General features: G+C 38.8%; 1 protein-coding gene across 2 annotated transcripts in view; it reads left to right on the top strand.

The window, feature by feature from the left end:
• The window catches only part of UBE2O (ubiquitin conjugating enzyme E2 O), a 78,039-nt gene that overhangs the window by 44,550 nt on the left and 5,546 nt on the right, over positions 1–27,943 (top strand). The window contains exons 1-13 of one of the 2 annotated variants that reach the window (XM_031965867.1): positions 19,541–19,571; positions 19,671–19,730; positions 19,977–20,087; positions 20,525–20,622; positions 21,475–21,538; positions 21,926–22,069; positions 22,868–22,977; positions 23,125–23,275; positions 23,535–24,013; positions 24,466–24,620; positions 24,923–25,035; positions 25,367–25,498; positions 27,144–27,233. In XM_031965867.1, coding sequence (XP_031821727.1) covers positions 19,719–19,730; positions 19,977–20,087; positions 20,525–20,622; positions 21,475–21,538; positions 21,926–22,069; positions 22,868–22,977; positions 23,125–23,275; positions 23,535–24,013; positions 24,466–24,620; positions 24,923–25,035; positions 25,367–25,498; positions 27,144–27,233 — 1,659 coding nt within the window. In that variant the 5' untranslated portion in view covers positions 19,541–19,571; positions 19,671–19,718. Of the gene's footprint in view, positions 1–19,540; positions 19,572–19,670; positions 19,731–19,976; positions 20,088–20,524; positions 20,623–21,474; positions 21,539–21,925; positions 22,070–22,867; positions 22,978–23,124; positions 23,276–23,534; positions 24,014–24,465; positions 24,621–24,922; positions 25,036–25,366; positions 25,499–27,143; positions 27,234–27,943 lie in introns of those variants that run through there. The other variant, XM_031965866.1, reaches the window with a different exon arrangement.

Genomic DNA, 27,943 nt, shown 5'->3' with positions numbered 1-27,943 from the left:
AGTTTTTGGGGAAAATCCCTTTTGGGGAAAATGACTACATATATTCAAGCCAAATTGGCCATGTCTAAAAATGAATAATATCTTGTTTGGCAAATTGGGTCCCATAATCGAGGATGTGCATACTTCATCATCATTCATCTAGAAATGTAGTTACTCACTAGTATTTATCAGAATTCCTAAGCCTTTCAAAGTTTCATTATTTTTGATACATTGTTGTTGTTGTTCCTGTGTAAATTCCAGTTGGCCTTACTTGGCAGCATTTCAACAAATCTTCCTAGATTTCCTTGTTGTCATTCCTTTTGTAATTTTTTTATGATGTGATGATGTTTATATACTATTTATATTATCATAATGTGTTCAGCCATTTCCCAAATGATAGGGTTTGCCTTAGCTTTTGTTCTCTACTATAATAAAAAAAAATTTGTAGTAAATATCTTTGTACATTTATAATCCCTCATTAAGAATAACATTTCCCAGATAAAGATGTTGTTACAATCACAGAATTCCAGAGTCAGAAGGGAACTTGGTGGTCAAGTTGTGCAGCCCTTAACCAGAAAGGCACCACCCCTACAACAGAACTTCAAAAATGGTTTATCCAGCCTTTGTTTGAATACCTCCAGTGAAACAGAAACTGCCACTTTTGTAGCTTATTCTATTTTTAAGTCAATCTGATTGTTAGGAAACTTTTTTTTATAGTAAGCCTGAATTTTTAGTCACTTTGCAACCTCAACCCAGTTCTCCTAGTTCTATCTTGTGGAGCCAAATAGACCAAATCTAATTCCTCTTCAACCCGATAGTACTTCAGAGGCATGAAGACAGTAATCATCTTCTGTTCCCACCCCCACCACCATCTCATGTCATTTTTTTTTAATCTAAGCTAAACAGCCCTAGTTCCTTTAACTTATCCTCTTATGACTCAAACTGAAAGTCCTTCAGCATACTGATTGGCATTTGGATGCTTTCCAGCTTATCAGTGTGTAAACGAAGGTGTTGGATCAGATGGCCTCTGAGGACCCTGTGTCAAGAACTAAACACTATTTTGAATGAGATCTGTCTGACCCATGCAAACTGCAGCAGGACTGTTACTGGGAATGATCCTGTCTCCTACCGTATTTGCCAGAAAGTATAAGCATCATACAATAAACTTTTGTGTCCTGGGCATGAGGGCAGTTTGTTCAGCATTATTTAAAATGACTTGATCTCTTTGTACTTTTTTGTGTCAAGGCTAAGGAAGTAACAGGGGCCTGAACCCTTGGATATGCTGACTAATGGTCTGGCCTCCTGGAAATTGGTGTGGCTTCTTTTTCCTCTTGGCCGAATTTGCTGTGTAATCTTTATAAGAGTCTGTTAAGTGATCCACCTCTGAGATGACTGACTGACCCAACAAAGAGGTCAGATTTGCAGAGAGAATGAGAGCATAAACTCATTTAGAAATATGAGACCAACCTGATCAGAGAGAAAAACCCTTTTCTAAATAAAGTACAAATTCTGTTTCAAACTTATTTCATTTTTGACTATAGTATTAGACATGTTTTGCCTTCCCCAAGTTATTTTGGGAAGTTCAGATGAGAAAATATTTGTAAAAGCACCTAGCACAGTGCCTGGAACATAGTAAATACTATGTAAATGCCTGTTCCTTTCCCTTCCACTGACTTACTCAGGGTTACACAACTAGTAAATGTCTGAGACCAGACTTGGAACTCAGATCTTCCTGGTTTAAGGCCCAACACTCTGCTAATGGATAGTACCATTATATGTGTATGTGTATGAACATTTGAGGCCACAGGCCTGTTTGTGCCCCCAGTGAGACCCAGAAACCTAGTTTAGGTATTAATTTCATTTCCCTTAAAATAGTAACTACACATATTTTGATACGCATACTGGAGAAGATGACTCAATTTCAGGTAAGTTTTGTTCTTCCTCTGTTCAGAGTTTTTCATAGAGTGAGATTATTGGTCTGTTAAAGCCTTCCTGATGTCACATTGCATTGCCAATGTCTTTCTGGTACTCCATTTCTACCCAAGATTTCTTTTTCCCAGAAGTGAAGCTCCTATGGTAGTTAACAGGTGTATTCATTTACTGAAAAATATGCCCTATTGGGACTATAATAGAATGAACAATGATATTATATTTTCAAAAGACTAGAATTTTCTCTGAAACAACTCAAAGATGAAAGAGGTTTTAATGGGTATATGAGGAAACCGGATTATTAAAGATTGAGTAGGACAGCCTTAAGTGGCCTTTGATGAACTTTATTTAACTTTGTGTTTCTCCTCTGCTACCTGTTCAGTACTGTTGAGAATAGCTGTAGATTTTTGCCTAGGATTTTTATTTTATTTACTTTGTTGCTTTGTGGACACATATAGGATATGCATAGAGTTCTTCATATAGATAAGACAATTTTAGTGCATTTTGGACTATAGAATAAACTTAGGATAATCATCAATTTGATAATATGACTGCCACCTTTGAAGAGATCAGAGAAAAAGATGGGCAGAGGATTCAGAGAATCATAAATAGCTGTTCACTTTCGGAAGTGTAAGAAAGTTTGGTATTTTGGCCCTGAATGGTAAGCTAAAATTAGATATTCTTGACAGGAGCATTACAGAAGGTAATGATGTATTAAGGTCACTACTTTGTAGTTTGTCAGACTTGTGGAAAAACGGAAAATAGCCCCCAAAGGATCATTTCCCAAACTGGAATTTAGTGTCAGGGAATTTCAGACTGCAGTGTCACACTTTTGGGAAATCAGTTTACTAAACTAGGACAAAGATAAGTGACAACAAAAATCAAGAAACTTTTATTTTGCTCCATGCTTACTTGGGTCTAACACATACATAATACTCATCAGAGTAGATGATCAGTAGATCATCAGATCATACAAAACCTTAAGAGATTGAGAATTACAGCCTAAAGTCCCAAGGAGCTCTGCTGCCCTTACAACTACTAGGTACTGTTCTGCTTAGTGAGGCAACTTGGTTTTCCTTTTTGTGTACCTACTGGGACCATTCCTCGAGATTATTCCAGCAAATACATGATAGCTGAGGTTTATTGGAGAGGCAGTGTTGCAATTGTGCTGCATTGTGCTAGCACTGATCACAAGCTTTTTTAGTCTGCAGTTTGTGCACAGATAATTCCAGTATGAGTCAGGTAAAAGAGGCTATAGGCTTATGATGGGGTGAGATTGACCTTGGGTTAACCTCATCACTTGTGTTTGGCTTGACTCTTTGTCTTGCAGGATTAGAGAGATCTTGTGAAGATCTTTGGATTGCTGCCAAGTTTTTCGCTTGGGCTCATGAAAGTAGTCACATCTCCTTACTCAATTTATTCTCTAATTGTTTCCCATATATGTTTTATTTTGTAAATAAATTATTTGTAAATAAAATTCTATAAGCTCCTTGAAAGTAGGTTTGATTGATATTTCCTAGTATTGACCTCCCAGATTGATAGCATAAATAGCAAAAAATGCTTGTTGATCTATCCTACCTATGTTTCAGTACAGTTCTATTGAAATATTTATAAAATTGGATTTACAGAATTTTCTAGAGAAAGGCATTAGTACTTCCTTTGATTTAGCCTTTACTATTGACTTTTCCAGTGGCCTCATCTCACGCTCCTCCCCTGGTCAGGGCCCCCTGCAGAGTTTTGCTTTGCTGTTAGAACCTTATTCACTCTCAGACTGATTACTATTATGTACTAGACCAATCCACACAAGTGTCACCTGCTCTGAGTAGGAGTTCCCTCTGTAAGGACAATATAGAACCACTGGCAAATCACATTGCCAAACTGTTTTTTACCATAGAGCTCAGATAGAGGATTAAAGCACACATTGTTTTATCATGTCTTGAATGTAGTCACTCCTACCAGTTATCCATATATTATTATTTATTGCATGGATTGGACCTTGAGAAACAGAATTAAAAACCTGAACAGTTATGTTCGGTAGATATTGACTTTAAGACCTTTATGGACATACTGCTTTCCTAGGTACAGGGAGAGATGATGATATGAAAATTGGATTTTAGTGTTTTACATACATCATTTCATCTGAGGCACATAGCTCCGAGGTAGTTAACTCTGTTAGTATTTTTTCCTCGATTTTTAGATGAGAGGAAACAGACTCACAGAGAGTAAGTGATTTATCCAACTTCACAGAGCTAGTATTACTAAGTATCAGACACAATTCAAACTCAGGACCCCTATCATCTCTAAGTTCAGTGCTCTTTCTACTACCCTCTGTTATAAAATTTAAATAAAAGTCAGCCTTTGCCATTGTGGGAGCTTTTAAGCTTTTAGGGAATAAGGCTTATTGATAAATAAATATTCTGATATAAAGTTAAAGTCATTAATGGGAAAAAAACCCTCTAATTTTCATCATTTAGCCTTAGCACAGTTCCTTAGACTTGGTAGTTTATACATTTCTTACTTTGTTATATTATTTTGTATTATACTTATTTAAACATATTGTGTAAGATACATTGTTTTCTGAGGACTGACCAAGTATCTGATAGACATATATCACCAGTAAGTTGATCACCTGCTGATGAAACTTTCTTTTGACTATGGCAAACTAAAAAAGGGAAAAATTGGAAATGGTTGCAGTCCAGTGTGTCTCTTTTGTCCTTGCAGTGATAATGTTAAAGAGAGCAGAAGATGATAAAAATCACATGGTTTTTATAAAGTCAACAAACTCAATTTGACTGTTGATCAAAAGAACAAGATGAAGGCTTTATCCAGTGATTGACAAATAGATATATTGCTAACGAAGCTGAATCATAGAAATCTTAACATACTTGTAAGCAAATAAAATCATAAAAAAGTTATAGCTAAGTGGAATGATAGATTGGTAAAGTGAGTTTTAACATATACCAAAAAGCTACAAGAAATATTATTTCATGGAACATGGCCATCACATAATGCAATACTAATGACAAGTGTCTGCAGAAAGACTGCTAAGAAAATAATTGCCATTTATATACCAGCATAATTTGTTGAAAATGAGTGATAGAAAAATTCTGTGAAGAACTTCAGACCCTCCAAATCAAATCAATATTGTCTGATACGTGGTGACTTAAATGCTGAGTTAAGAAAAAGTAAGGATGGGAAGAAGTATATGGGAAAATGTGGCTTAGGAGAAAGAAATCAGAGAGGCCAAAGACTTTTGAGTTATGCAGGAGCCCCATGTTTTTAAATCATGAATACTTTAAAAGAAGAAGAATGAGTAGGTGCCTTTAAGCACCATGAGTAGTGAGCAGCCTTACAAAGAATGAAATTGACTACATTTTGGTAGGAAGGACATATTATGAACATAGGAGTTATCATTGAATCATTTCTGTGTGTGTAGTCAGACTATCTAAGACTGCTAAGATCAGAAATTATAAAAAAAAAAAAAAATGACGAGAAAAAGATAAAGCATACAATTAAGAATTAGTCCTGATATATTAAACAAGTTATTGAGAATCAAAAATGGAATTTGAACAACAGAAATTATATCAACACTAACATAATTTTTTGTACATAAGTTAAAACAGTAAACTACAACAAGAATACTTAAAGAACCCAGAAAGTATTGTAAGCATTTGACTGATTTGTGGAGGAGATACCTACCAGAGGCAACACTGATCAGAATACACATGCAGCCATAAAATTTTAGGGAAAAGAATGGTTTATGATTATGAGCAATATTATCTTACAAAACAGAGAGAATTAGCAGAGAAAAACCAGTCTAAAGAAAGCTTGGCAAGACACTTAGCTAAACAAAATCATCCCAATGACATTAAAGGATGAATATAAAAAGGAGTGCCAATAGAAGAAAAATGACAGAGTGCCCAAAATGGCAAAAATTATTCTAACAGAACCTTCAGTATGAAGGACTAGGCAATTTTTCAATCCCCATTATCAAGAAAAAATAGAAATTACATATTAGAGACAGAACAATGAGTATCACCTCTAGTGAAGAAACCTAATACGTTAACAATCTAATGAATTAAATTGTGCAGAATGGTGATTCTTCATGAAAGGGGAAGGAGTCACAAAGTGAATGATAGAATATAAGATTAAAATATCAAAGATCTTCTTGGGAGGGAGAAAACTTAGAATACCTAGAGCACAAATTAATAAATCAGTAGAGAAAATACTAAAAATTTTTAGATGGTTATCAAAACATCTAAAAAAAATTGAAAACATCTCTAAACGTAGTAAAATAAAAGAAATTGAACCAACACCTGATGAAACAAAACATGGAACTTTCTGGATTCCCGGTAGAGCCAGGGATTGCAACTGTATTCTCAAATTGATTCAAGGGAGAAATCAGAATCTTGAGAGAGGTTAAATGGAACAAATGGCAAAGATCATAGCTTGCACAATAGAAATAATTAATAGACTCGAAAAATTTAAATCAATCATGGCAGGTCTCTCCAAAGAAGCAAAAGAAAGAATGCCAAATGGGAATTAGAAATACACAATATTTACAATATATGTAAAGGACAACCATAAAGAAGAGAAGAAAAAAAAAAAGGAATAGCATTGAAAAAACAGGATCATTGTACAAGCAAAACACATTAATCTTGAAGACAAGATGCATAGAAACAGACAATTTAAGGATCATAGTCGTCCCAGAAGAACATTGCAACTCAAAAAACTTGAATACCACAATGCAATAAATAATTAAAGAAAACTGCCTCAAATTTCTGAGTAAAGAAAACAAAACACCAAATCAGTAAGACCCACAGATCACTTCCAGAAAAAAACTTTATGCTCCAAACTCCAAGATACATAGTGGTTATATTTCATAATTTCAGTGACAATAAAATTCTGCAGGGAGCCAAAAGAAAGTTTGAATAATAAAAGAGTTCTGCATCCAACAGAATTACAAAAGGAAATGGAATAATATAGACAATTCTCATTTTACATAAGTGGACTATCTGCAGACCTCTGTGTAAAGCAATCTTTATGTAATATGAATTTGCCCCAGATATAGAAAAGGGAAGGAGGGAGAAGCAGAAAGGGAATTAAATTCGGGTGGAGGGAGAAGGCCACCACAGCATTTAGGTTGGGACAGAGAAGTGAGAAGAAAAGGAACATATGGGCACTGGAGCCAAGCATGTGGGTGCCTTATCAGAATGAAGAAGAAGAATATAGGGAGCAGACAGGGAGAGGTGAGAGCCAGGAACAAATACATGCTACCTGAGCTCTGATGGCCAAGAAGACAGATATAAAGATAATGTGGGCAAAGCAGAATAAAGGTCTCCTCTTTTAGGATTAAAAACCTCAAACTAATCCCCTAATCTGGTTGCAGTGATCTCTCTGATCATCCATTCCTCTACTTTCACTTTGAGATTTGTTTTATTTTGTTTTTAGTTTTTTATAGGGGAGAGGAGAGGTCACAGACCACCAAGCCAAGCTGAGGGGCAGGAATAGGGGAGGGGAGGGGAAGAGAGCACAGTACTGTACAAACAAGAAATTTTTTTTGGAATATGGATTTCTTTCAGAATTAAAATTGAATATATGTAATGTGACTTTATTCAAAGAGAAAATTCTATTTTTAAAAGCAAAGGATATAAGATACATTTCCAGTTGATGTATTTTGCAAACTTGAGAGGAGTCATCAATGAAAAAAGAAAAATGTTCATTGAAAGTCATTTAAAGCATTCCTATTTTTATTTTTTATTTTTTTTTTAAATTTAATAGCCTTTATTTACAGGATATATGCATGGGTAACTTTACAGCATTAACAATTGCCAAACCTCTTGTTCCAATTTTTCACCTCTTACCCCCCCACCCCCTCCCCTAGATGGCAGGATGACCAATAGATGTTAAATATATTAAAATATAAATTAGATACACAATAAGTATACATGACCAAAACGTTATTTTGCTGTACAAAAAGAATCAGACTCTGAAATATTGTACAATTAGCTTGTGAAGGAAATCAAAAATGCAGGTGGGCATAAATATAGGGATTGGGAATTCAATGTAATGATTTTTAGTCATCTCCCAGAGTTCTTTCTCTGGGCGTAGCTGGTTCAGTTCATTACTGCTCCATTGGAAATGATTTGGTTGATCTCATTGCTGAGGATGACCTGGTCCATCAGAACTGGTCATCATATAGTATTGTTGTTGAAGTATATAATGATCTCCTGGTCCTGCTCATTTCACTCAGCATCAGTTCGTGTAAGTCTCTCCAGGCCTTTCTGAAATCATCCTGTTGGTCATTTCTTACAGAACAGTAATATTCCATAATTTTCATATACCACAATTTATTCAGCTATTCTCCAACTGATGGACATCCATTCAGTTTCCAGTTTTTAGCCACTACAAAAAGGGCTGCCACAAACATTCGTGCACATACAGGTCCCTTTCCCTTCTTTATAATCTCTTTGGGATATAATCCCAGTAGTAACACTGCTGGATCAAAGGGTATGCACAGTTTGATAATTTTTTGAGCATAGTTCCAAACTACACTCCAAAATGGTTGGATTCGTTCACAACTCCACCAACAAAAGCATTCCTATTTTTAAAAAGATATGAGCAGATTATCTGATGAGGAAAAATTCCAAACAACTGAAACAAAAATTATTACAATATATTCCCTTTATGGATAGTGCAGCTCTGTAATACTTGGATCCAAATATCATAGTCTATAAAGGTGCTTGTAGAAGAAGTAAATGGCACTGAAAAGAACAGATAACTGTAGTATTGGATCAAGTATGTATAAAGAACAGGGCTTTTTAGATCTTTTTTATGTTTTGGATCCTTTTGCAGAATGGTATTTTCAAAGGCATAAATTTATTATTATAAAAGATAGTGAAAAAACAATTATTAAAAAAATGTTTTTAAGCTCATGGATCCCAGATTTAAGAGCCCAATTTGTTTATTTCAAAACAGTTAACAAAAGGAGTTGACTTAGCCATAGTAAGAAAAGGGATATATAGCTACGACACCACAGGTTGGGTTAGTTGAGCAAAGATCCCCTGTCTCTGTTTTTGCTCATAGTAGTTGTTCAGATATCAGAAACTAGACATCCTTTTGTCTGTAGTCAGTTTCCCTTTACCCCTAGACTTTAATGTTGGTGCTATTCTGGTGTTTTTCAATCCTGTTTCATTTTTTGTTACCTCACATGGGTTTTCTTGGTAAAGATATTGTAATGGTTTGCTGTTTCCTTCTCTACTTCATTTTACAGACGATGAAATTGAAGCAAATGGGGTTAAGTGACTTGTTCAGGGTCATAGCTAGTTAAGTGTCCAAGACCAGTTTTGAATTCAAGATGACGACTCTTTTTGGTCCTGGTTCCACCATTCTTTCCATTGGGCCACTACTCCCAGCTTTTAGTCCTCTGAGCCAATACCTTTTAAAGGATAAATAGTCTAACCTGTGTGTGATTACAGGAATTGGGATATTGCTTACAGCACACCCTCAAGGTTAAGGTACTTAAAGTCTTCTACTAGAGGAACTTCCACCACTTAAATGATTTTAGGGGGATTTAGGGAGAAATCTAAGCAATGTAAAGTATAAAAATCAATAAAAATCTATTTTAAAGAAGATTTTAAAGCTGTTACTGGTCTGCCCTCATCTTAAGAATGTAACAAGTCTGACATAGCATTGAAAGAGGAAAAAAAAAAAGGAAAGGAAAAAAAATAGAAAGATAGCAAAAAAAATTTTTTTTTTTTTTAATCGTGACAGTCCTCTGAAGGAGTAACTGAATATGTGAAAAGAATAGCAGAAATTTTAGGTGCCATCCTGTACTTTGGAAGGATTAAGTCTTAGGTCTCTGTGAGAGGTAATGTCAAATCTTTGCAGGTCAAAGCAGATCTTTTAATGTAAAGATGAGCTAGGGCAGAGATAGTAACACTTTCCACAGTCACTGATCCTCCTTTGGTATCTACCACACACTTTACTTCCCTAGTTTCCTACTCAGAATCCCACCTTCTAAAGCAGCCAGGGAGTGGAGAGGAAGGCCACGTCTTAACCCTATTGGGGTCTCTGACTTACTCTTTTTTATGGTGACTTGAGGGATATTTTCACTTCCCCCTTGTTTCCAGAAAGCAAACTGCCCCTGAATATGCCACCCCTTGGTGCTCAAAACCCTGTCCGGGCCTAAGCACTAAGGGGAGGGGAAGTCCAATAGCTCCAGAGTATAGTAGGCGAAGGCCTTTACTTCTGCCCATGAGAGGCGGCCTCTCCTGGGATTCATAAACCTGCCTCCTCTGGGGCCTATGGACCTTCCCACTGTCTACAGCTGGCAGCTGGCACCTGGCCCACTACCACTCTGTTAGCCATAAGTGCTGTATGCTGAAGCAGGATAGCTACAGGGCCAGACTGCCTCTCTCTGAGAACTAATTAGATGAATCTCTGAGGAGAGTGATGGAGAATGTAATCAGAGGACTCCATGGAGCTCAACAGGATTGGGGAATAAACCTGGGCCAAGCTGCTTCTGTCCACTATTTCCCTGGTTGCAAGCTTATCCAGGAGTAGTCTTATAACCAGATCTCTTTAGAGTGAGAGAAGAATCCTTTCTTCAGCGATTCTCATGAGAAGCTGGTGTACTCATAGATGAGCTACACTGAATACTTCGAGGAGCAAACTTTATACTGGTAGCTCCGTTCTTTACCCCTACTTTCAAGGTTTAGATTGGTCAGATATCCAGTCAGGGTTGGTTACAATTGGTCAGATTTACTATCTGAATAGCAATTAAGTTGGATTACAATTCCCTCAAAAAGTCTTACGTCTTGTTACTGACCATAGCTGGTTTGGGTCAGTTTAACCTTAAGCCCCCTTTATTAGGAACTTAGTTGTTTAATCAGTCCTCATTTGCAAGTGATTGGAGACATCTCAACAAGATATTTTACCTTTCCCTCCCCTTATCCTGTTCTAACAATATCTGTGGAAACCCAACTTCTCATACTTCTCACAGAAAGATGCAATGGAAAATAGAATTGATGTAATAACAAGTTATCAGCTTTTAAATTCTAAGCTGTTTTAGGTTTAGTAATATATACCATGTCTATACCAGCTATCTGTTTTTCTAGCAAAAATGTTTCACATCTGATTTAGAATACAAGATCTTGGTTTGAATCTTTTCTCTGTTCCTACCTCTATAACTTTTGGGAAGTTAGTTTCTTCAGGCTTCAGGTTCATCATTATAAAATAGCAGTAGCAATAGCCAACATTTTCTTTTTTTTTTTCTCTCTTCCTTTCTTCCTTTTTTTGGTTGTTGATAAGAGCTTATTTTCACAATACTTGCAAAGTTAGTTTTCAACACTCACCCCAGCAAAACTTTGTGTCCCAAATTTTTCTCCATCTCTTTCCCCTAAACAGCAAATAATCCAAAATGTTAAACATGTTCAATTTTTATAAACATATTTCCTCATTTATCATGTTGTACAAAAAAAATCAGATCAAAAAGGGGAAAAAATGAGAGAAAAAAAGCAAGCAAACAACAGAAAGGGTGAAAATACTATGTTGTGATCTATGTTCAGTCCCCACAGTCCTTTCTCTGGATGCAGTTTGGAATTGTTCTGAATCACCTCATTATTGAAAAGAAGAAGAATTGTTCAAGAATTGTTGAAGAATTGATCAACATCATATGATCTTGTTGTTGCTGTATACAATGTTCTCTTGGTTCTACTAACTTAACTTAGCATCAGTTCACATAAGCCTCTCCAGGCCTCTCTGAAATCATGCTGTTGATTATTTCTTATAGAACAATAATATTCTATTACCTTCAAATACTATAACTTATTCAGCCATTCTTCAACTGATGGACATTCACTTAATTTCCAGTTCCCTGCTACTACAAAAAAAAGGACTGAATTGCTAACATTTTCATAACACCTTAAGGTTTTGAAAAATATCTTATATTTTCTTACTTGAAGTTGACAACACTGGGTATTATTATTATACTCATTTTATGGCTAAGAAAGCTCAGGGTCAGAGAGCTTAACTGATTTTTCTAATAGTAATAATTAACCCAGTGTCAGGGATTCCAACCTACATCTTTTGATTCCAAGTCTAATGCTCCCTCTCTCCATTTACTGTGATGACCGCATATTTTTAAATCAGCCAGGGTCAGGAATTCAGGTTAAGGGAAAATCTTCAATCTTTATTTTCAATAGAGGTGAAGAAGGATCAGAAGTGAAGGGGGGCTCAACGATCGCAATGTGTGCAGCAGAGTCAAGAAGCCAGCTAGACCAGAAGCCAGCCAGCAGTCTCTTTCTGCCCCTCTACCTCCATCCACCAAAATCATCATTTCTTATACAACACATCAGGACTTGCACAAAGAGTGGGCGGGGGCCATTCTTTCTCCAAGCATATATATTAATAGAGTATGGTCCAATTACTATATAGCCTCACGTGCTTGGGACCTCAGTGCATCAACTTGAGCTTCAGCCCATTACATCTCCCACTTTCTTTTGTTTTAGAACACAGGTGGTCATGCCATCCCTGACTCCTCAGGGAGGTCAGAGCCCCCAAGGAGAGGTGATCATACCCTACCTGACTTTTCAGGAAAGGAGGTGAAAGCACCAAAAAGGAGGTGATCACGACCCCCTTGACTTCTCAGGAAGGGAGGTAAAAGCACAAAAAAGGAGATGATCATGTCCTCCCTGACATCTCAGGAAGGGAGATGAAAAGCACCAAAGAGAAGCGGGTGTTGCTAGCGGGTTTCTGGGATGAAGGGTCTTATTATGCACAAACCCATCAGCATGGAAGGTATTACACGAGCACATAGCATTAACGCAGAGGCTATTAGTGGTGACTCTCCCCACAGTCAGTACAGGCTCAATGTGGTGCAAGAGACATGAACTGTATATGCAAATAGTGATATAGCAAACAATATAAATCAATATGGTATTATAAGAGATTTCAAGAAGTCCCAGAAGGAGAGTATGTAAACAACAGTCACACATACGCCTTCTTCAGAAGCCAAGAAATAGTCCAAAACCAATCTGTTGTCCATTGCTTCACATGTTAAGGAATCCAATGATTCCAGCAGATTTTGAAATCCTGTAACAGTCTTATCATTTCTCAGAGAATCCAATGATTCCTGAGGGTTTTTAAGTCCGATGTCTCAGAGAATCCAGTGATTCCTGAGAGTTTTCAAGTCCTACAACAATCTCATGTCTCAGAGAATCCAATGATTCCTGAGGGTTTTGAAGTCCAACAATTTTCGACATCCATGAGTCAAACACCCTGACTGCCACACCCTTTCAATTGCACAATCAGCAATGGAACCATCTGATATTTCTTGGGTCTTCTCCTTCATTTCAAGGGTCTGCTCCATCTCTCTGTGATGGACAAGGCGAATATGGCTCATTGGCACCCATCTGATTCCTTCTTCACCTGTAGAGATACAAGCAAACCCTCTCCCCCAGGCAGTTAGCCTATCTGGTCCCTTCCATTCACCACTTTCTGGGTCTCTCCACATCACCTGGCAATTATCTAAAGTGGATAGTGGAGCTGCTCACACTGGACACTGCCCTTCGGTGGGTTGTAAAACCTGTCTGCCAGAGCCAGTGCATCTTTGTCAAAAATCAAAAAGTTAATAGTATAAAGGGTTAGATTTAGAAGTTCTCTAGGGTTACCTGTGGCTCCCCCTTTGTTTTGTTTTTGGCGGAGCGTCTTAATGTCTCTGTTTTTCCTCTCTATTATTGCCTGTCCTTGAGGATTAAAAGGTATGCCAGTGGTATGTAAAATCTTATACTGTGCACAAAAGTGTGCAAAATGTTTGGAAGCATATGCAGGATCATTGTATGTTTTTATTGCTTGTGGCACACCCATAATAGCAAATGCTTGTATGAGGAATTCAGTGACCACTCAGGCTGTCTTTTTTATTGCTGGTATTATAAAAGTGAATCCCGAAAAGGTGTCTACCATAATATGGATAAAAAGACAGAAGACCAAAAGATTTATAATGGGTCACATCCATTTGCCAGATTTCATTGGGTCTCAAACCACGAGAGTTCTTCCCTGGAGGCAATGTAGGAGTGTGGAAAGGAAGGCAAGCTGTACAGGCTTTAACTATGCTCCTAGCTTACTCTCTTGTTATTCCAAATTGTAAACGGAAAGCTTGAGCAGCCTGGTGATATTTAGAATGAGATTCCTGGGCTTCTTGGAATAAAGGAGTATTGACCAACATAGTTAGAAGGCTATCTGCCTTTGAGTCATCACATTTGGTGCCCAAGTCTGGGAACCAAGGACCCTGCTTTCACTGAAGAAGTCTCTGGTGACCAGGAACTTAGGTGAGTATAATAGACAAACAGGGAACTTATTTTCTTAAAGACTAAACTAGTAACCTTTTTTGGCTGAAATGGGACAGATGCTAGATAAAGATTCTCCATCCCCCCACCCAGGAGTGGTGCTATAGAAAGCATGTTTAACCTGATAGAAGACCAAGGGCTACTTATAACTTGGGAACAGATAGCTAGACTTCTGGGTACATTAAAACGCACCTCCCCTTGGTTCTTAGAGGAAGAGCATATCTCTCGAGATAATTGGACATTAATTGGGCAACAGATCTCCGCATATTACAATGAAAACGGTCCTCATTCAATTTCCATTGAGGCATTCTATTTATACAATATAATACCAGTTGGCCTTAAGGAACCCTATGATTTATAGAAGAAAGAAAAAAGCTCTAGAAATAGCCAAATGGGGAAGCCTGAGATAAAGGAGGAAGACAATGAAGAGATTAATGGCCATATCCCCACAGGGCATGGAGACTTAAGTGAGGCTCAAGGGTGTGGTGAATCTGAGGTAGCTTCAGCCCCACATTGGGCGCCAAATCAGCTGGGGTCAGGAATTCAGGTTAAGGGAAAATCTTCAATCTTTATTTTCAATAGAGGTGAAGAAGGATCAGAGGTGAAGGGGGGTTCACACAATGTGTGCAGCTGAGTCAAGAAGCCAGCCAGCAGTCTCTTTCCGCCCCTTTCTCCGCCCCTCTGTCTCCACCCACCAAAATCGCCATTTCCTATACAACATGGCAGGACTTGCACAAAGAGTGGGTGGGGGCCATTCTTTCTTCAAGCGTATATATTAATAGAATATGGTCCAATTACTATTTAGCCTCACATGCTTGGGACCTCAGTGCATCAACTTGAGCTTCAGCCCATTACGATTTACTATCTCTAAAATGAGGGGATCAGATCAGATCAATTATTTTTAAACTGTTGAGGTTAAGTTTATACATATTTGCTGAAAATGAAAATATCTTAATATTTCTAGGACTTTGCTTTTGAAAGATCCCTTCATTCCTTGTCTATTAGTGTATCCCTGTTTCGGGAGGATAACCTTAGATTAGAAAAACTTGCATTGTAGTTCTGAGCAGTCCTCAAAGCTGTTGCTTTTAGGACTTTGCTAAGAAATGCATACTGCTACTCAGGCACCCATTAATTACCGATGTGCTTGGAATTTGAGAACTTGACTGGTCATAGGTTTGTAGGATTTTAGAATAGAAAAGCACCCTTAAAGATCACTAGTCCAACCCATCCATTTTACAAATAAAAATTTGATGTTCCCCCCCAATGTCCATTTGTATCTAGCACACATTTGTTTTTGTTTTTTTCCTCTGACAGTTACTCTGTATTCAGTCTGATGTCATAGGTCCTAAGCTTTATCAGAATACTGGTATAAATAGTGGATAATCAATTTGTCTTTACTATTCTAACTCCTTTAGGAGAATTAGTTGCTTACACAGTGCCCTCTAGTGCTAATGAACCACTCCCAATACAGATTGTTTATATGACACAAATGTTTTATTTTCTTGCAGATTGAAGGAATGGGGTGAGAGAGGATTCTTCATTTTTCAAGTATAACTTCTCTGAAGGGGGAAAGCTATTGCTAGATAGTACTGTTTTCACATCAAGAGTTAAAGTCCCTATCAAATCTCCCACCCATCTTTCTGAAAAAAGAAATTCATAAAGGGTTATGGAAATAACCAGGAGATTTGGTAACAGCTCCATGAAATCAGAAGACATATCTTTTGTTACTGCTTTTAAAATTATATATATAAAAAGTGGACATTTATGAATACATACATTCAATCTACAAGCATTTATTAAGCACCTATAATGTGCCAGGTATTTAAAACAATTTATTATTTCCCAGGAAAACTCTCCCCTCTTTGTAAAGTTGTGAAAAAGTGCATCCCTCGTTCTGTCAATAAAAAGTTATTTTTAAAAAAAGAAAGAAAGAAAGAAAAATGCATCCCTGTTATCATTCAGGATAACCACCATCATCCCAGGTACCTAGGTTCCAAATCTTGATTTCATCCTTGACTCTTCACTTCACATATCTAACCACTTGCCTCGTGTAATTTCTCTCTGTGTAAGGTCTCTTTCATCATCCCCTTCTCTTCACACTCTAGTCTCCTAATTGGTATCTCTGCCTCAGATTTCTCCCCAGTCTAGTTCATCCTCTTTGAAGCTACCATAATGCTATAGTACATCTTTTCCTAAAGTATAAGTCCGACTGTGTCATCCCCTTCCTCATTGGCTTCCTGCCATCTCCTGGATCAGGTGTGAACTCTTAACTTGTAAAGCTCTTCACAACATGAAGATTCCTTCCTATCTTACCAGTCTTCTTACACATTTTTCCCCTTTATATTCTTTATGATTCAGCCAGACTGACATTCTTGCTATTTCTCACATATGACACTCCATGAATTCTCTACTTATTAGAATCTCTGGCTTCCTTCAGAACTCAGGTCAGATGTCCCCTTCTACAGGAGGCCTTTCTCAATACCTTATATGTACCTCTATGTACATGTTATTCTCTGCTTCCTTCCTCCATCTCACTTAATTAGAATGTAGTGCTTCAGCGGTACAAAAAAAATAACTTTCTTCACAAAAAGATTGGGGAAGCACTGGCTTAGAGCTTCAAAGCTTGATGAACAACCAGACTTTCTATGAAGAACTCCAGGCCCCAATATGGTATGAAGGCAGAGTTTCTAATGAACTCTTTATCTCAGCAACATGCTAAACTAATTCTTTCTCTATAATATCAGTAGTTGATTTCTCAAAGGGAAAGGGGGAATCAATCCTCTTGTTGATACTCTTCCAATTTTTCACCACTTAGATGTTCTTTATCTCTGCTTTAGTACAGTGCTTATGTAACTCTTTACCTCTGTACATTGGAAATGGTGTTGTCCTTTCAAGAATGCAGTAATAAAGTATAAATGCTTTGAATAAGCATTTTGCATTGGTTTAGTGTACCTTCCACATTACTGTTTATTTTCCTTTCATGGCAGCTTTTGAGGAGAAATAGAGATGAAAATGAAGTAATGCAACTAGAAAGGAAAGGAACTTCGAGAGCTTGGTTCTAATCTCAGGAATTCCTAATAAACAAGCCAGACACCTTATGCCAATCATCTCTGTCCAATACCAGGACAAGCTTTCCCTACCAATATATCTCAATTCCTGGCTTGGTTTTTCTAACACTGAAACTTAGAAATTTAAGTGTCAGTTGTGACTTTTTAATGTTGAAAAATGATATCACTGGTGATGAGAGAAACATAAAATTTACTGTCTCAAACTTGGGCCCAGCTTTTTTCTTCTACTTATATTCTTGACTTCTAATCTATAAATAAAGGCAAAAATATTTAGATTTTCTTTTTTAGAACTTATCTCATATTGCAAAAAAGAATGAAACAAGTAATGGACAATTAATATAAATCAATTAGTACTTTGGGTTTAACTTTATAGAGTCCTATATCTTCCCATATAGTTATGACAAGGAGAAACAGAAAATTAATGAATGTGCTCTTTCTTTATTTCATAAGAAAAGACTTACAAGTGCAGGACCTGCCATAAGAGACTAGAATAGTAGTGAGAACAGGGCCAAGTAAGAGAAACAGAGCAGACTATAAAACAAAGATGAGTGAGAACATAGACATAGTAGACTCAGAGGACAGGGACTGGTCTCCCTGATCCCATAGGACAAATATATGGGGGAAGGGGGAGAACTGGGGAAGAAGAAATAGGGAAAGTTGTGATCTTAGGGGAAGGAAAATGACATGGGTTGTTAGTATCACTAAATAATACCTATCCTTAGATTGTGTGCACCTATTCCCAGCATACAGAAAGGGGCTAGTTTCATTGCTGTTAGTGTCCCTTATACTATATGTTTATTCATATAGACCGTCTCCTGATCCCTGATCTGTATGTTTATGTTGTGTATTTGTTGTTATTGGAGAGAGGGCAAAATCCTTGAACTGTTGAATATTTCCACATATTCCTCTAGAAAGAATAAGGATATTTCATTTTGGAAGAACAATACAAGAGATGGGTATAATAACTATTGTTTTTGTCACATTCTAAATCTTTTCTTCTTGCCACCTGTCTTAACTGTGGGAAGATTAATACTACTCTATGTATTTTATACCTCTCTGGAAAGTTGATGAAGTAGGTTTCTCAGTTATCAGGTGTGATACCTCTTTCTCACTTAGGAGTTTGTATGCCACCTATACTTTCTAAGTGGTTGCATCTTGTCTATAATGGGTGTCTCTGGTCTTAGAAAAAGACCATCGAACTGCTTGTGACATATATAAACTGCTGTCCTTCTCCTATGTAAGAATGAAGCTCAACTGAGAACCAAATCTCTTCTAATCTTGCTCCCATTGCCTGCACCTTTGTGAAGCTCTTCCATACTTCCATTTTCCTGACATACCAGGAGAATTCAATGCTTTGGGGACACAGAGTTGAGAAGATTCATGTTAGAGGGTTTCCGGGGATTGGAAGCAATGTATCACTTCCATGTCTGGGGTGTGTGGTAACTTGTCAGTCCTTAGTTTAAACCTGTTGTATAATCAACATTAATAATCATATGTTGTTTCCTATTGGAGAAAAGTGTTGAAGCTATCCAGAAAATACAGCTGTTACCAGAATAATGAAAATTGTTTGCCTGGGAGCAACTTTAGGCTTTCAGAAATAGGTAGATTAGATTTTTTCCCCAAGTTGGCCAGATAGAAAGCTGTTTTTCACCAGTCATTGTATAGTTGAAGAAATCATGTTTGTCAGAGAGAGGGGAGAAGCAGGCAAACTCTATGAGAAAGCTACTAGTTGTTAATTTTGCTGTTGCCTATGATGAATGTTTATTGATCACCAAGTCAAATGCTTTTTCTTTAGTTGGCCAGTCTCCAAAGACATGTTTCCCTGAGAATTACTCAGCAGACCCCCTTCATACTTTTGCTCTTTAGATAAGTAGCAGAGGTTGCAGCTGTTTGGGAGGGATAGCCCAGATTAGAATGCATGGTATCCAATGATTAGAGTTGTTTCAGAATGACAGCAACTAAGATGATCTTCCAACCTAATTTGAGGCTCCATATACAGTTAAACATCAATTTAGGGATCAGGAAGCATATTTAGGCCTTTTGTATCTTTTCCTTCCCCAACATCCCTACCTTTTGGCTTTCTTAATTGTTTAGTAATATTTTTATTATAGTGGGGGGTTTTTTGTTTGTTTTAGAAAAGAAAATAAAGGAACTCAGATAAATTTGTTCCTTTTAAGCAGTTGTATGTGGGGGGAGGGAGTCTTGGAGAAGTTGAAACTATCGATTAAATTCAAATATTAGATGATCTGTGAGTTTTTCTTATTTATACCATTCAGTTTGATCAAAAATAAAGAAAGCAATTTTCAGAGGTGGTTTTCATATACATCCTTTTCTGTTTCTTTTGCAGTTGAAATTAGAGGATCGTTCTGTGGTACCTCGTGATGTAGTCCGACACATGAGCTCAAGTGTAAGTGCTATATTGTACATCCTTGTGCTTCTCTAAACATCAATATTGGTTAATGAAGAGCCTTGAATATTTGGTTCTGTGTAGAGAAATGAGGTCAAAATCCGATCTCCTCAACAATGCCTGTAACTGAGATCCTTGCCAGAGGATTTCTCACATCATGGAGCCTCATTGGCTTTAAGGTTTGGGATTGTGATATATCTGTCACTCTTCCCTATAACTCTGAAACTTGTGTGTCCTTGTTTTTAGGATAGTCAGTGTGGGACTGTGATTGATGTGAACATTGACTGTGCTGTGAAACTTGTTGGTACCAACTGTATCCTCTATCCTGTCAACAGCAAGGACCTGCAGCATATCTGGGTAAAACAAGACTCAAGGTTCTTCCCCCCCACAACTCTTATCCCAACTTCTTCTCTCTTGCATTCAGCTGCCCTGTCTGAAGTAGACATTTCTTCCTTCCCATTTTTCTTTCCAAATGTAACTGACCAAAGAGTCAGATATGCTTGTCCTTTTTGGTGTTGTTTGACTCTCCCCAAGAGTGAGCAGTTCTCAGATACACAATATCATAATTCCTGCTTCCCCCAATATCTCATTTTGAGGTCTAATTGAGAGTTCTCAGAGAAAATGTTGATTCTGTTAGAATCTTTTCCATATCAGGGCCTTCTTTCTAAATAACAAACTGATGAGGTCCACTCCTTTCTCCAGTGGAATGATGAACACTCCTATCTCTAAGATTTATCAACCTAGTTTGCACACACATTGTGTCATCTCTTACAAATGTTTTCTTTGATCAACAGCCTTTCATGTATGGGGACTATATTGCCTATGACTGCTGGCTAGGGAAGGTCTATGACTTGAAGAACCAGATAATCCTGAAGTTGTCCAATGGAGCCAGGTACCTCCCCTACCCATAGGTAGATCCTTTCCTTCCACTCAGAGGAACTCAGCCACCTTGGGAAAGGGGAGATTGGGGGGTGGGAGGGAACAGGAGGTTCTTTGGGGAATTTCTGTTAGAAAAGTTCATATGCTAGGGCAGTGACATATTTCAGATATTTAGGTATGAGAGAAAACGTGTGATGTAATGGATAGGAAACTAATACCAGACACAAGAACAACTGGGCTGAATTGAGACCTCTAACTCGTCATTGGCAGTGTGACCTTTGCCAAGTCACTTAATCTCTGCCTGCTTTAGCTAACTCTTGAAAGTCTGTAAGTGACAGAGAAGGTGCCAACCTACATTGATAGAAGTATTTTCTTCTTCCAGGAGTTCCCTATATCAATAAAATCTTATGTCCAGCTCTATCCTTATGCCATTGGATCTTTAAACCCAACCAAATATTATTCTCTTCTGTCATGTTCCTATTGTTTGGTTTTAATCTTTGTTTCTTCCTCCTCCTTTGGAAAAATGACCTGGGTCAGCCTAGTTTTAAAGTAATATTTAGGAGAATACTTTTAAAAACTTTAAAATTAGTTAGCTCTTGGATTTAGGATTAATTTTCTGCTTAGTTTAGCCAAGAAAGTTGTGTGGTTAGGGAAGAAAATCATTTGGTATGTTGAAAGCGTTGATAACTCTCTTTACCAGTATTTGTTTTGCTTAGTAACCTAAATTAATCCTGATAAACAAAGTAGCTGTTTTTCTGTGTCCTGCTCCACCTCAAGGACTTCAATCATTGTGTCACTAGCAAAGAACACCTCTATTTCTTTCCTTAAGTCTTTTGTTCAAACTTTGAATCTGTTTTGTTCCCAGGTGTTCCATGAGCACAGAAGATGGTGCCAAGCTCTATGATGTTTGCCCCCACGTCAGTGACTCGGTAACTTTCCTTTCTCAGGAAAAGCTTCTTAGGGTTCAGAAACTCTTCCTCCTGTCCTCAGAGTTTGGGGCCTACAGAGGAAAGGGTACTGCTAAGCAGACACCTCACCAATATCCTCTTCCAATTGTTCATTCCAAGGGCATGGCTTCCTGATACATGAGGACTTGTCTTGGGGAATAGTGAGGTGAACATGTGAGGTGGTACCTGTGTGAATGTGTTTGTGTGAGTTTGAATATGTGTGTGTGTGTGTGTGTGTGTGTGAATGTTTCAATGGAGGGGGTGCTGTCTATGTATGTATGTGAAGAGGGAGGAAGAAGCATCATGGGTATTCTGCTGTCAGGAATACCCCTTGGTGAAAATCCACTTTTTCTCTCATTATTTCTGCAGGGCCTCTTCTTCGATGATTCTTACGGCTTCTACCCAGGCCAGGTGCTCATTGGCCCCTCCAAGGTCTTCTCCAGTGTACAGTGGCTTTCGGGTGTCAAACCTGTGCTTAGCACCAAGAGCAAATTCCGAGTGGTAGTAGAGGAGGTAGGGTCAGTCAGGGATTATTTTGGAACTCTGGAAAGAGTCTTTCTGGAGAAATAATGTAATGACTTAATTTATCCCATGACAACCAAGCCCCAGAATTATTTTGATTTTTAAAGAGTCTGTGGCAAAGGGGTTCACTATAGGAAGCTGAGTATTTGATGACAGAATGGATTCTTGTTGGTTGGGGAATCTTCCTGCAATGTGACTTTTTGTAATCTGGATAAGGCTAGAGTGAACAGTTATGTACTTTGTAAGGTAGAGTAATATAATGATATAATCCCATCCCATTAGGATGTAATAGAGACAATTCTCTAACATTGGAGTTAGGCAATCATATTTCTAATCTAATGGAAAGATTACCGAATTTGGAATCAGAAGTTCCACAGGTTCAAATCCTTAAGTTTGCCATTTATTAACAGTATGCCTTTGAATAAATTGCTCAAGTTCTCTGGACATTAAGTTCATCCTCATCTGTAGAATTAGGGGTTGGATTAGGTGGTCTGTAAGATTTACATAATCCCTGGAGAGCCTCAATTTCTTCAGTTGTAAAATAATCTATTTGGACTAGTCCCTTATAATATCCTTTCCTGCTCTAAGATTCTGTGAATGATGTGTCTTTGGAGAAGGGTTATTATTACTTCAGGGTGGGAACTAATCCAGAGCCTATTAGTATTAGCTTCCACATTCCAAGGTTGTCTGCCAGCTCCTGAATCCCAACTAAGCTTTAGAAAACAAAGCTCTTTTTAATAAAAGCCACTAAAAATCTGTTCTAATACTGGCCCTTTCCACCCACCCTAGGTACAGGTTGTAGAGTTGAAAGTCACATGGATTACCAAAAGTTTCTGTCCAGGAGGCACAGATAGTGTCAGCCCTCCACCTTCAGTCATCACACAGGAGAATTTGGCGCGGTAAGTCTCCTTTTTTCTCCAGGTCCTAGTGTTGATCCCAGCAAGTCTCCTAAGGACTTTAAGCTCAGTCACAAGAGAATCCTAATACAATGCCCTCCCCCTCAAAATCTCTACTACCTCACTATCTTTTTCAATTCCCTTTTACAGAGTGAAACGTCTTGGGTGTTTTGACCATGCCCAGCGACAACTTGGGGAACGTTGTCTTTACGTTTTCCCAGCCAAGGTGGAGCCAGCCAAGATCACCTGTGAATGCCCTGAAAGAAATTGTGTCCTAGGCGAGGGCTTTGTGGCCAAAAAGGTACACCCAGTAAGATGGAAGTGGGTAGCTATGGACTCATCTATTTTCAACAGCAGTAGGGAGGTACAGAATAAGTTTGGGTCTTAGGTCTTGGTGAGCAGCTGCCTTATTCTTTTCATATTCGTTTCTTTTGCAAATCTACATACTACTTGGGCTAATTGTTTTTGACCTACCCTAGCTCTATTGGGTTATTCTGATGTGGGTATTCTGCCATTCTGACCTTAGTACTTCTCCCTCCTCCATGCCTCAATCTCTCCAGGTAAAGCGGTTGCTGAAGAAGCAAATTGTGAAGATCATGTCCTGCTCCCCAGATTCCCCTGGCCCTGGGGATCATGCTGATGGGGACCTTGATAAAGGGGAATCCAGGGCCAAGAGTGAAACAATAGATCCATCCAATCCTGATGAATCTCCCAATGGCTCTGTCAACCCAGTTGAAATTCAGGATGAAGGTCTAGAGGTGTCTGATGACACAATGGAACGACAGTCCCCATTTCTGCTCAAAGAAGAGGGAGCCACAGACTATAGATTGCAGTCAATGGAACAGGATGCAGATGATGAGGCAGCTGATGATACAGATGATACAAGCTCTGTGACTTCTTCAGCTAGCTCTACTGCCTCCTCCCAGAGTGGCAGTGGCCCTGGACGAAAGAAGAGCATCCCCTTGTCTATCAAAAACTTGAAGCGAAAGCACAAGAAAAAGAAGACTAAGGTATCTCGAGAATTCAAGCCAGGAGACAGGTAAGCAATATAGTGACTGGAAGCTGGTTTAACTAATCTGATTTGATCTGCAAGACAACTGAAATCACTATCTCATATGTTGCTCACACACTCACTTTTGGGGATTCTCAGCTGCTCACTGCTCAGGTTATTCAGGAGGCAGTTGGTAGGTGAAGTACTGCGCATGCTGGTCTAGAAAGGGAGAGTGATCGGTACCAAGGTTGGCCTGTAGGAGCCAGTGGCCTCTATATGCCCAGATTGGGTCCACAGAGTCTCCAGAGAATAGAAGAGATGTAAATAATATAGGCAGAGTCTCTAATGTCCAGATGTTAATTCTCTGGGCCTTCCAGGAGAGCCTGAAATTGAAATCTTCATGTTTTCTGGTCTATATGAGGACCATCTTGGAGGATGGGGTGGAGAGGGAGGGCAGTGAGTATCAGCATACTAACTCACTGGTGCCCCTCTCCTGATAGGGTGGCAGTGGAGGTGGTGACTACAATGACCTCAGCAGATGTGATGTGGCAAGATGGCACAGTAGAAACTAACATCCGTTCAAATGAGCTCTTCCCTGTGCATCATTTGGACAACAATGAATTTTGTCCAGGGGACTTCGTCGTGGATAAGAGAGGTAGGAGGCAGCCTAGTGAGGTATTCCCCATTTGGGAGGGGCTAGGGGTCATAGAAGGAAAAGAAATCATTTGGGGGGATTCTGTACCAGAAATTAAAATGGGATTGGGGTGGTGATTGAAGGAGTTATTATTCTTCTGAGTAGATAGTCACACCTTGGGGTTTGGGACAAGAAGAAGAAAGATCTGAATCGGGCAGTAAATAGATATCAGGTCTCATGCCAGATTTCAGGATGAGAGCTCAGGTAAGCATTTATGCTCCAGAATTTCTTAGCCCATTATCTTGTTTTTTTATGAATTGTAGTCCAGAGTTGTCCAGATCCAGCTGTTTATGGGGTGGTACAATCTGGAGATCACATTGGTCGAACTTGTATGGTGAAGTGGTTCAAGCTTCGGCCAAGTGGGGATGATGTGGAGGTGAGTGTGTAACTGTTTCTTTCTCTTATAGAATGAACCCTGCTTGGAGGGAATAGTATAGGGAAGAGTGAGGGGTCCTTGGTCTAGAGCAGAGATGGGAAACTTTTTTTTCTGCCAAGGACCCTTTGGATATTTATAACATCATTTGTGGGCCATACAAAATTATCAACTTACAGAACTCAAGCAATGGGAGGTTGTTGTACCTAGCTTTTTCAGTTCATTTTGATTATGCAAGATTGTCTGGGCCTTATGTGGTCCATACTACATTAGAAGTTCCCCATCCCTGGTCTAAAGGGTAATTTGGCTATAATAATCTGTTCTGTGATTTAAGCTGATTGGAGAAGAAGAGGATGTGAGTGTTTATGACATTGCTGATCATCCAGATTTTCGTTTCCGGACTACCGACATAGTCATCCGAATAGGCAATGCTGAGGAAGGTGCTGCTGGCCCCAAGGAAGATGAGGTACAGTTGACCAGCCATCTACTTCCTCAAGCAATTCATCCCTGTTCTAGTGTTGCAGCTAAGGCAGTCTGGGGGAGGAATATCTGCCTTTCTTGAGCAGAGGACCCCCATTCATTAGACACAGCAAACAGAAGATTTTTCCTACTTAGACCCAATCTGGTTACAGAAATCAAACGACTGCAGGCTCTGTTTTTGCCACCAGATGGCTCTATCACACAGGACCTGGTCGTATCAAAATATAATTCAGTTCCACATTCCTGGTAGGTGCTCAGGCATTTTATTAACCAGAGGATCAGCTAAAACTCCCTGTCTGCAAGAGAACATCTGAGACATAAAGGAACGGCTTTCCTCTCACTTCTCATAAGGGGAACCTCATTCAGTAACTATCTGAGTACCCCTGCACACTAAGCGGTATGGGGATAGCAAGGTATGTTCGGCTAGGGGAAGAGCTGGCTTCAGAGACAAATGGCATCCATCCAGTGACTGCCTCTGCCATGTCTGTGACCTGCCCAGGTGACTTGTTGTGCTAGGGCACTGAGACTAGAAGTTGAAGGGAGACATTGCTGAACTGTGCTGACAGGAACCTTTCATCAGGGAGTTCCCTGTATCTTTGAGATGATGGGTCTCTTCTCCGTCCTGATATACAAAAGCACTCTTTCCCTAGGCAGTGTGAGAATACAAAATTGTACAAGCCTTAATCCTTACCTTTGAATCTGCAATCAGTCTATCAGAGAAAGTGACCTACAAATACTGACAACCTCAAGCAGGATATGGTAAAACCTGTATCAGCAGTACACTATTAAATGCTGTAGGAGTTGAGAGAGAGAGAACACAAGAACTTTGGTTTGAGCTGAAGAGGGAAAGCAGCTAAAAGGCAGCCTTGGCACTCTCAGATGAGTCGTCACTCCAGTGCAGTAAGTCTGAGAAATAGCAAGTCACCCAGACTGGCAGAGGTATGAGGCCAGGCAGTCAGCAGAAAGGACCAGGGACATAGCCGACTCTTGGTGGTGGTACGTACTGTAACATTTGTGAGGCTCAGTGACTCCCCAGCAATGGAGCACTATGGGCCCAGTACTGCTGCCCTTTGGTCACATGACTATCAAGGACCAGAGATGGGCTTTCAGTGTTCTTTCTTTTATACTGCCTTTCAATTTCACATTAAGAAACCTGTATTTATTCAGTGAGCAAGAGAAATCCCTTGGAGATTTTTGAAAAACAAGCCATATAAGTTAAATACTATTAAGATTTCTACTCCTGATTCTGAGCTGTTTCCCTCCTATGCTCCCAAATCTCTAGTCTATACCCCCATCTCATGCAGTAATTTATTAAGCATCTACCATTTGCTGGGCACAGGGACAAGCACTGGGGATATAATTAGGAAAAAGAAAGATGACAGTCCCTGCCCTTAAGAGACTTAGAATCATCCTCCTTAAATAGAGATTCTGGGAGAAGCTCTCCTTTCTACCCTCCCATCAGGAGGTCCCAAGACAGAAGTTGTTGATGCTGTGTGAGTTCTAGGAGCTGATGCTCCCTAAAGTACTTAAAACTCAGATACTACATATCTCAACAAGATATCTCAGTCAGCTCCCTCCTGCCTCCTAAGAAGGTAATCCATGACCCAAGGCTGTTTCTTTTTGCCTCGCAGCCATCAGTAGGCCAGGTGGCCCGTGTGGATGTCAGCAGTAAGGTGGAGGTGGTATGGGCCGACAATTCAAAAACAATCATCTTACCTCAGGTGAGAGACTCTGAATAAGCCTGAATTGATTAATTGCCTGTAGTCTGATTAGAAGGTTTTGTGCTCTACTTTATACTTCCATGTACTAGAAAATGAGAAAGAAAAACTCTTAGCTTTCTCTTTTTCATTATTTTTTTTCCTCTTCTACACCAGAAGTAGTTTTAATGTCATAGGTTTTTTCTTTTCAGTTTCTTCAGGGGTGTTGGATAGATAATAAAAGGGGAAACTCTGATTGGGAAGAGAAAACACAGGAAAGAAGGAATAAGAACACCCTTCTCACTTTGCCCCGAGTTACTCCAGATCCGAGCCCTATCTAATTTAGTCTTGTCTCACTTGATAGTTTCCCTAAACTTTAGACTGATAGAAAATTTTCCATATTTGCTTGGCTCTTTTTTGTATTTACCCAGTGTTTCCCTTTTACCAATCTGAAGAAAAGGTGTTATTGGTACTCCCTGACAAACACAGGCTCCCATGAAAAGTGAACAGAAAAGGAATTTCAAGGAAAGGTAGTTTGGGTAATAAAGTAGCAGGTGCAAGACACATATACTCTCAAATCCCCATTCTTTATTAGCCTAAATAAAGTGACTACCTGATACCATTCTCTTGCTTTCATGCCTGAGCTTTAATGGACTAACTCTTCTAGCGTAGAGTAGGTTTTGGATCTTAACCATCCTATCTGAGGCCATCTGGGGAGAAAGAACAGTATGTGA

The sequence above is a fragment of the Sarcophilus harrisii genome, chromosome 4, assembly GCF_902635505.1.
Source record: "Sarcophilus harrisii chromosome 4, mSarHar1.11, whole genome shotgun sequence".
Taxonomy (NCBI): domain Eukaryota; kingdom Metazoa; phylum Chordata; class Mammalia; order Dasyuromorphia; family Dasyuridae; genus Sarcophilus; species Sarcophilus harrisii.
Note: the sequence above shows the minus strand (reverse complement) of the source record. Positions and strands in the feature narration are given on the sequence as shown.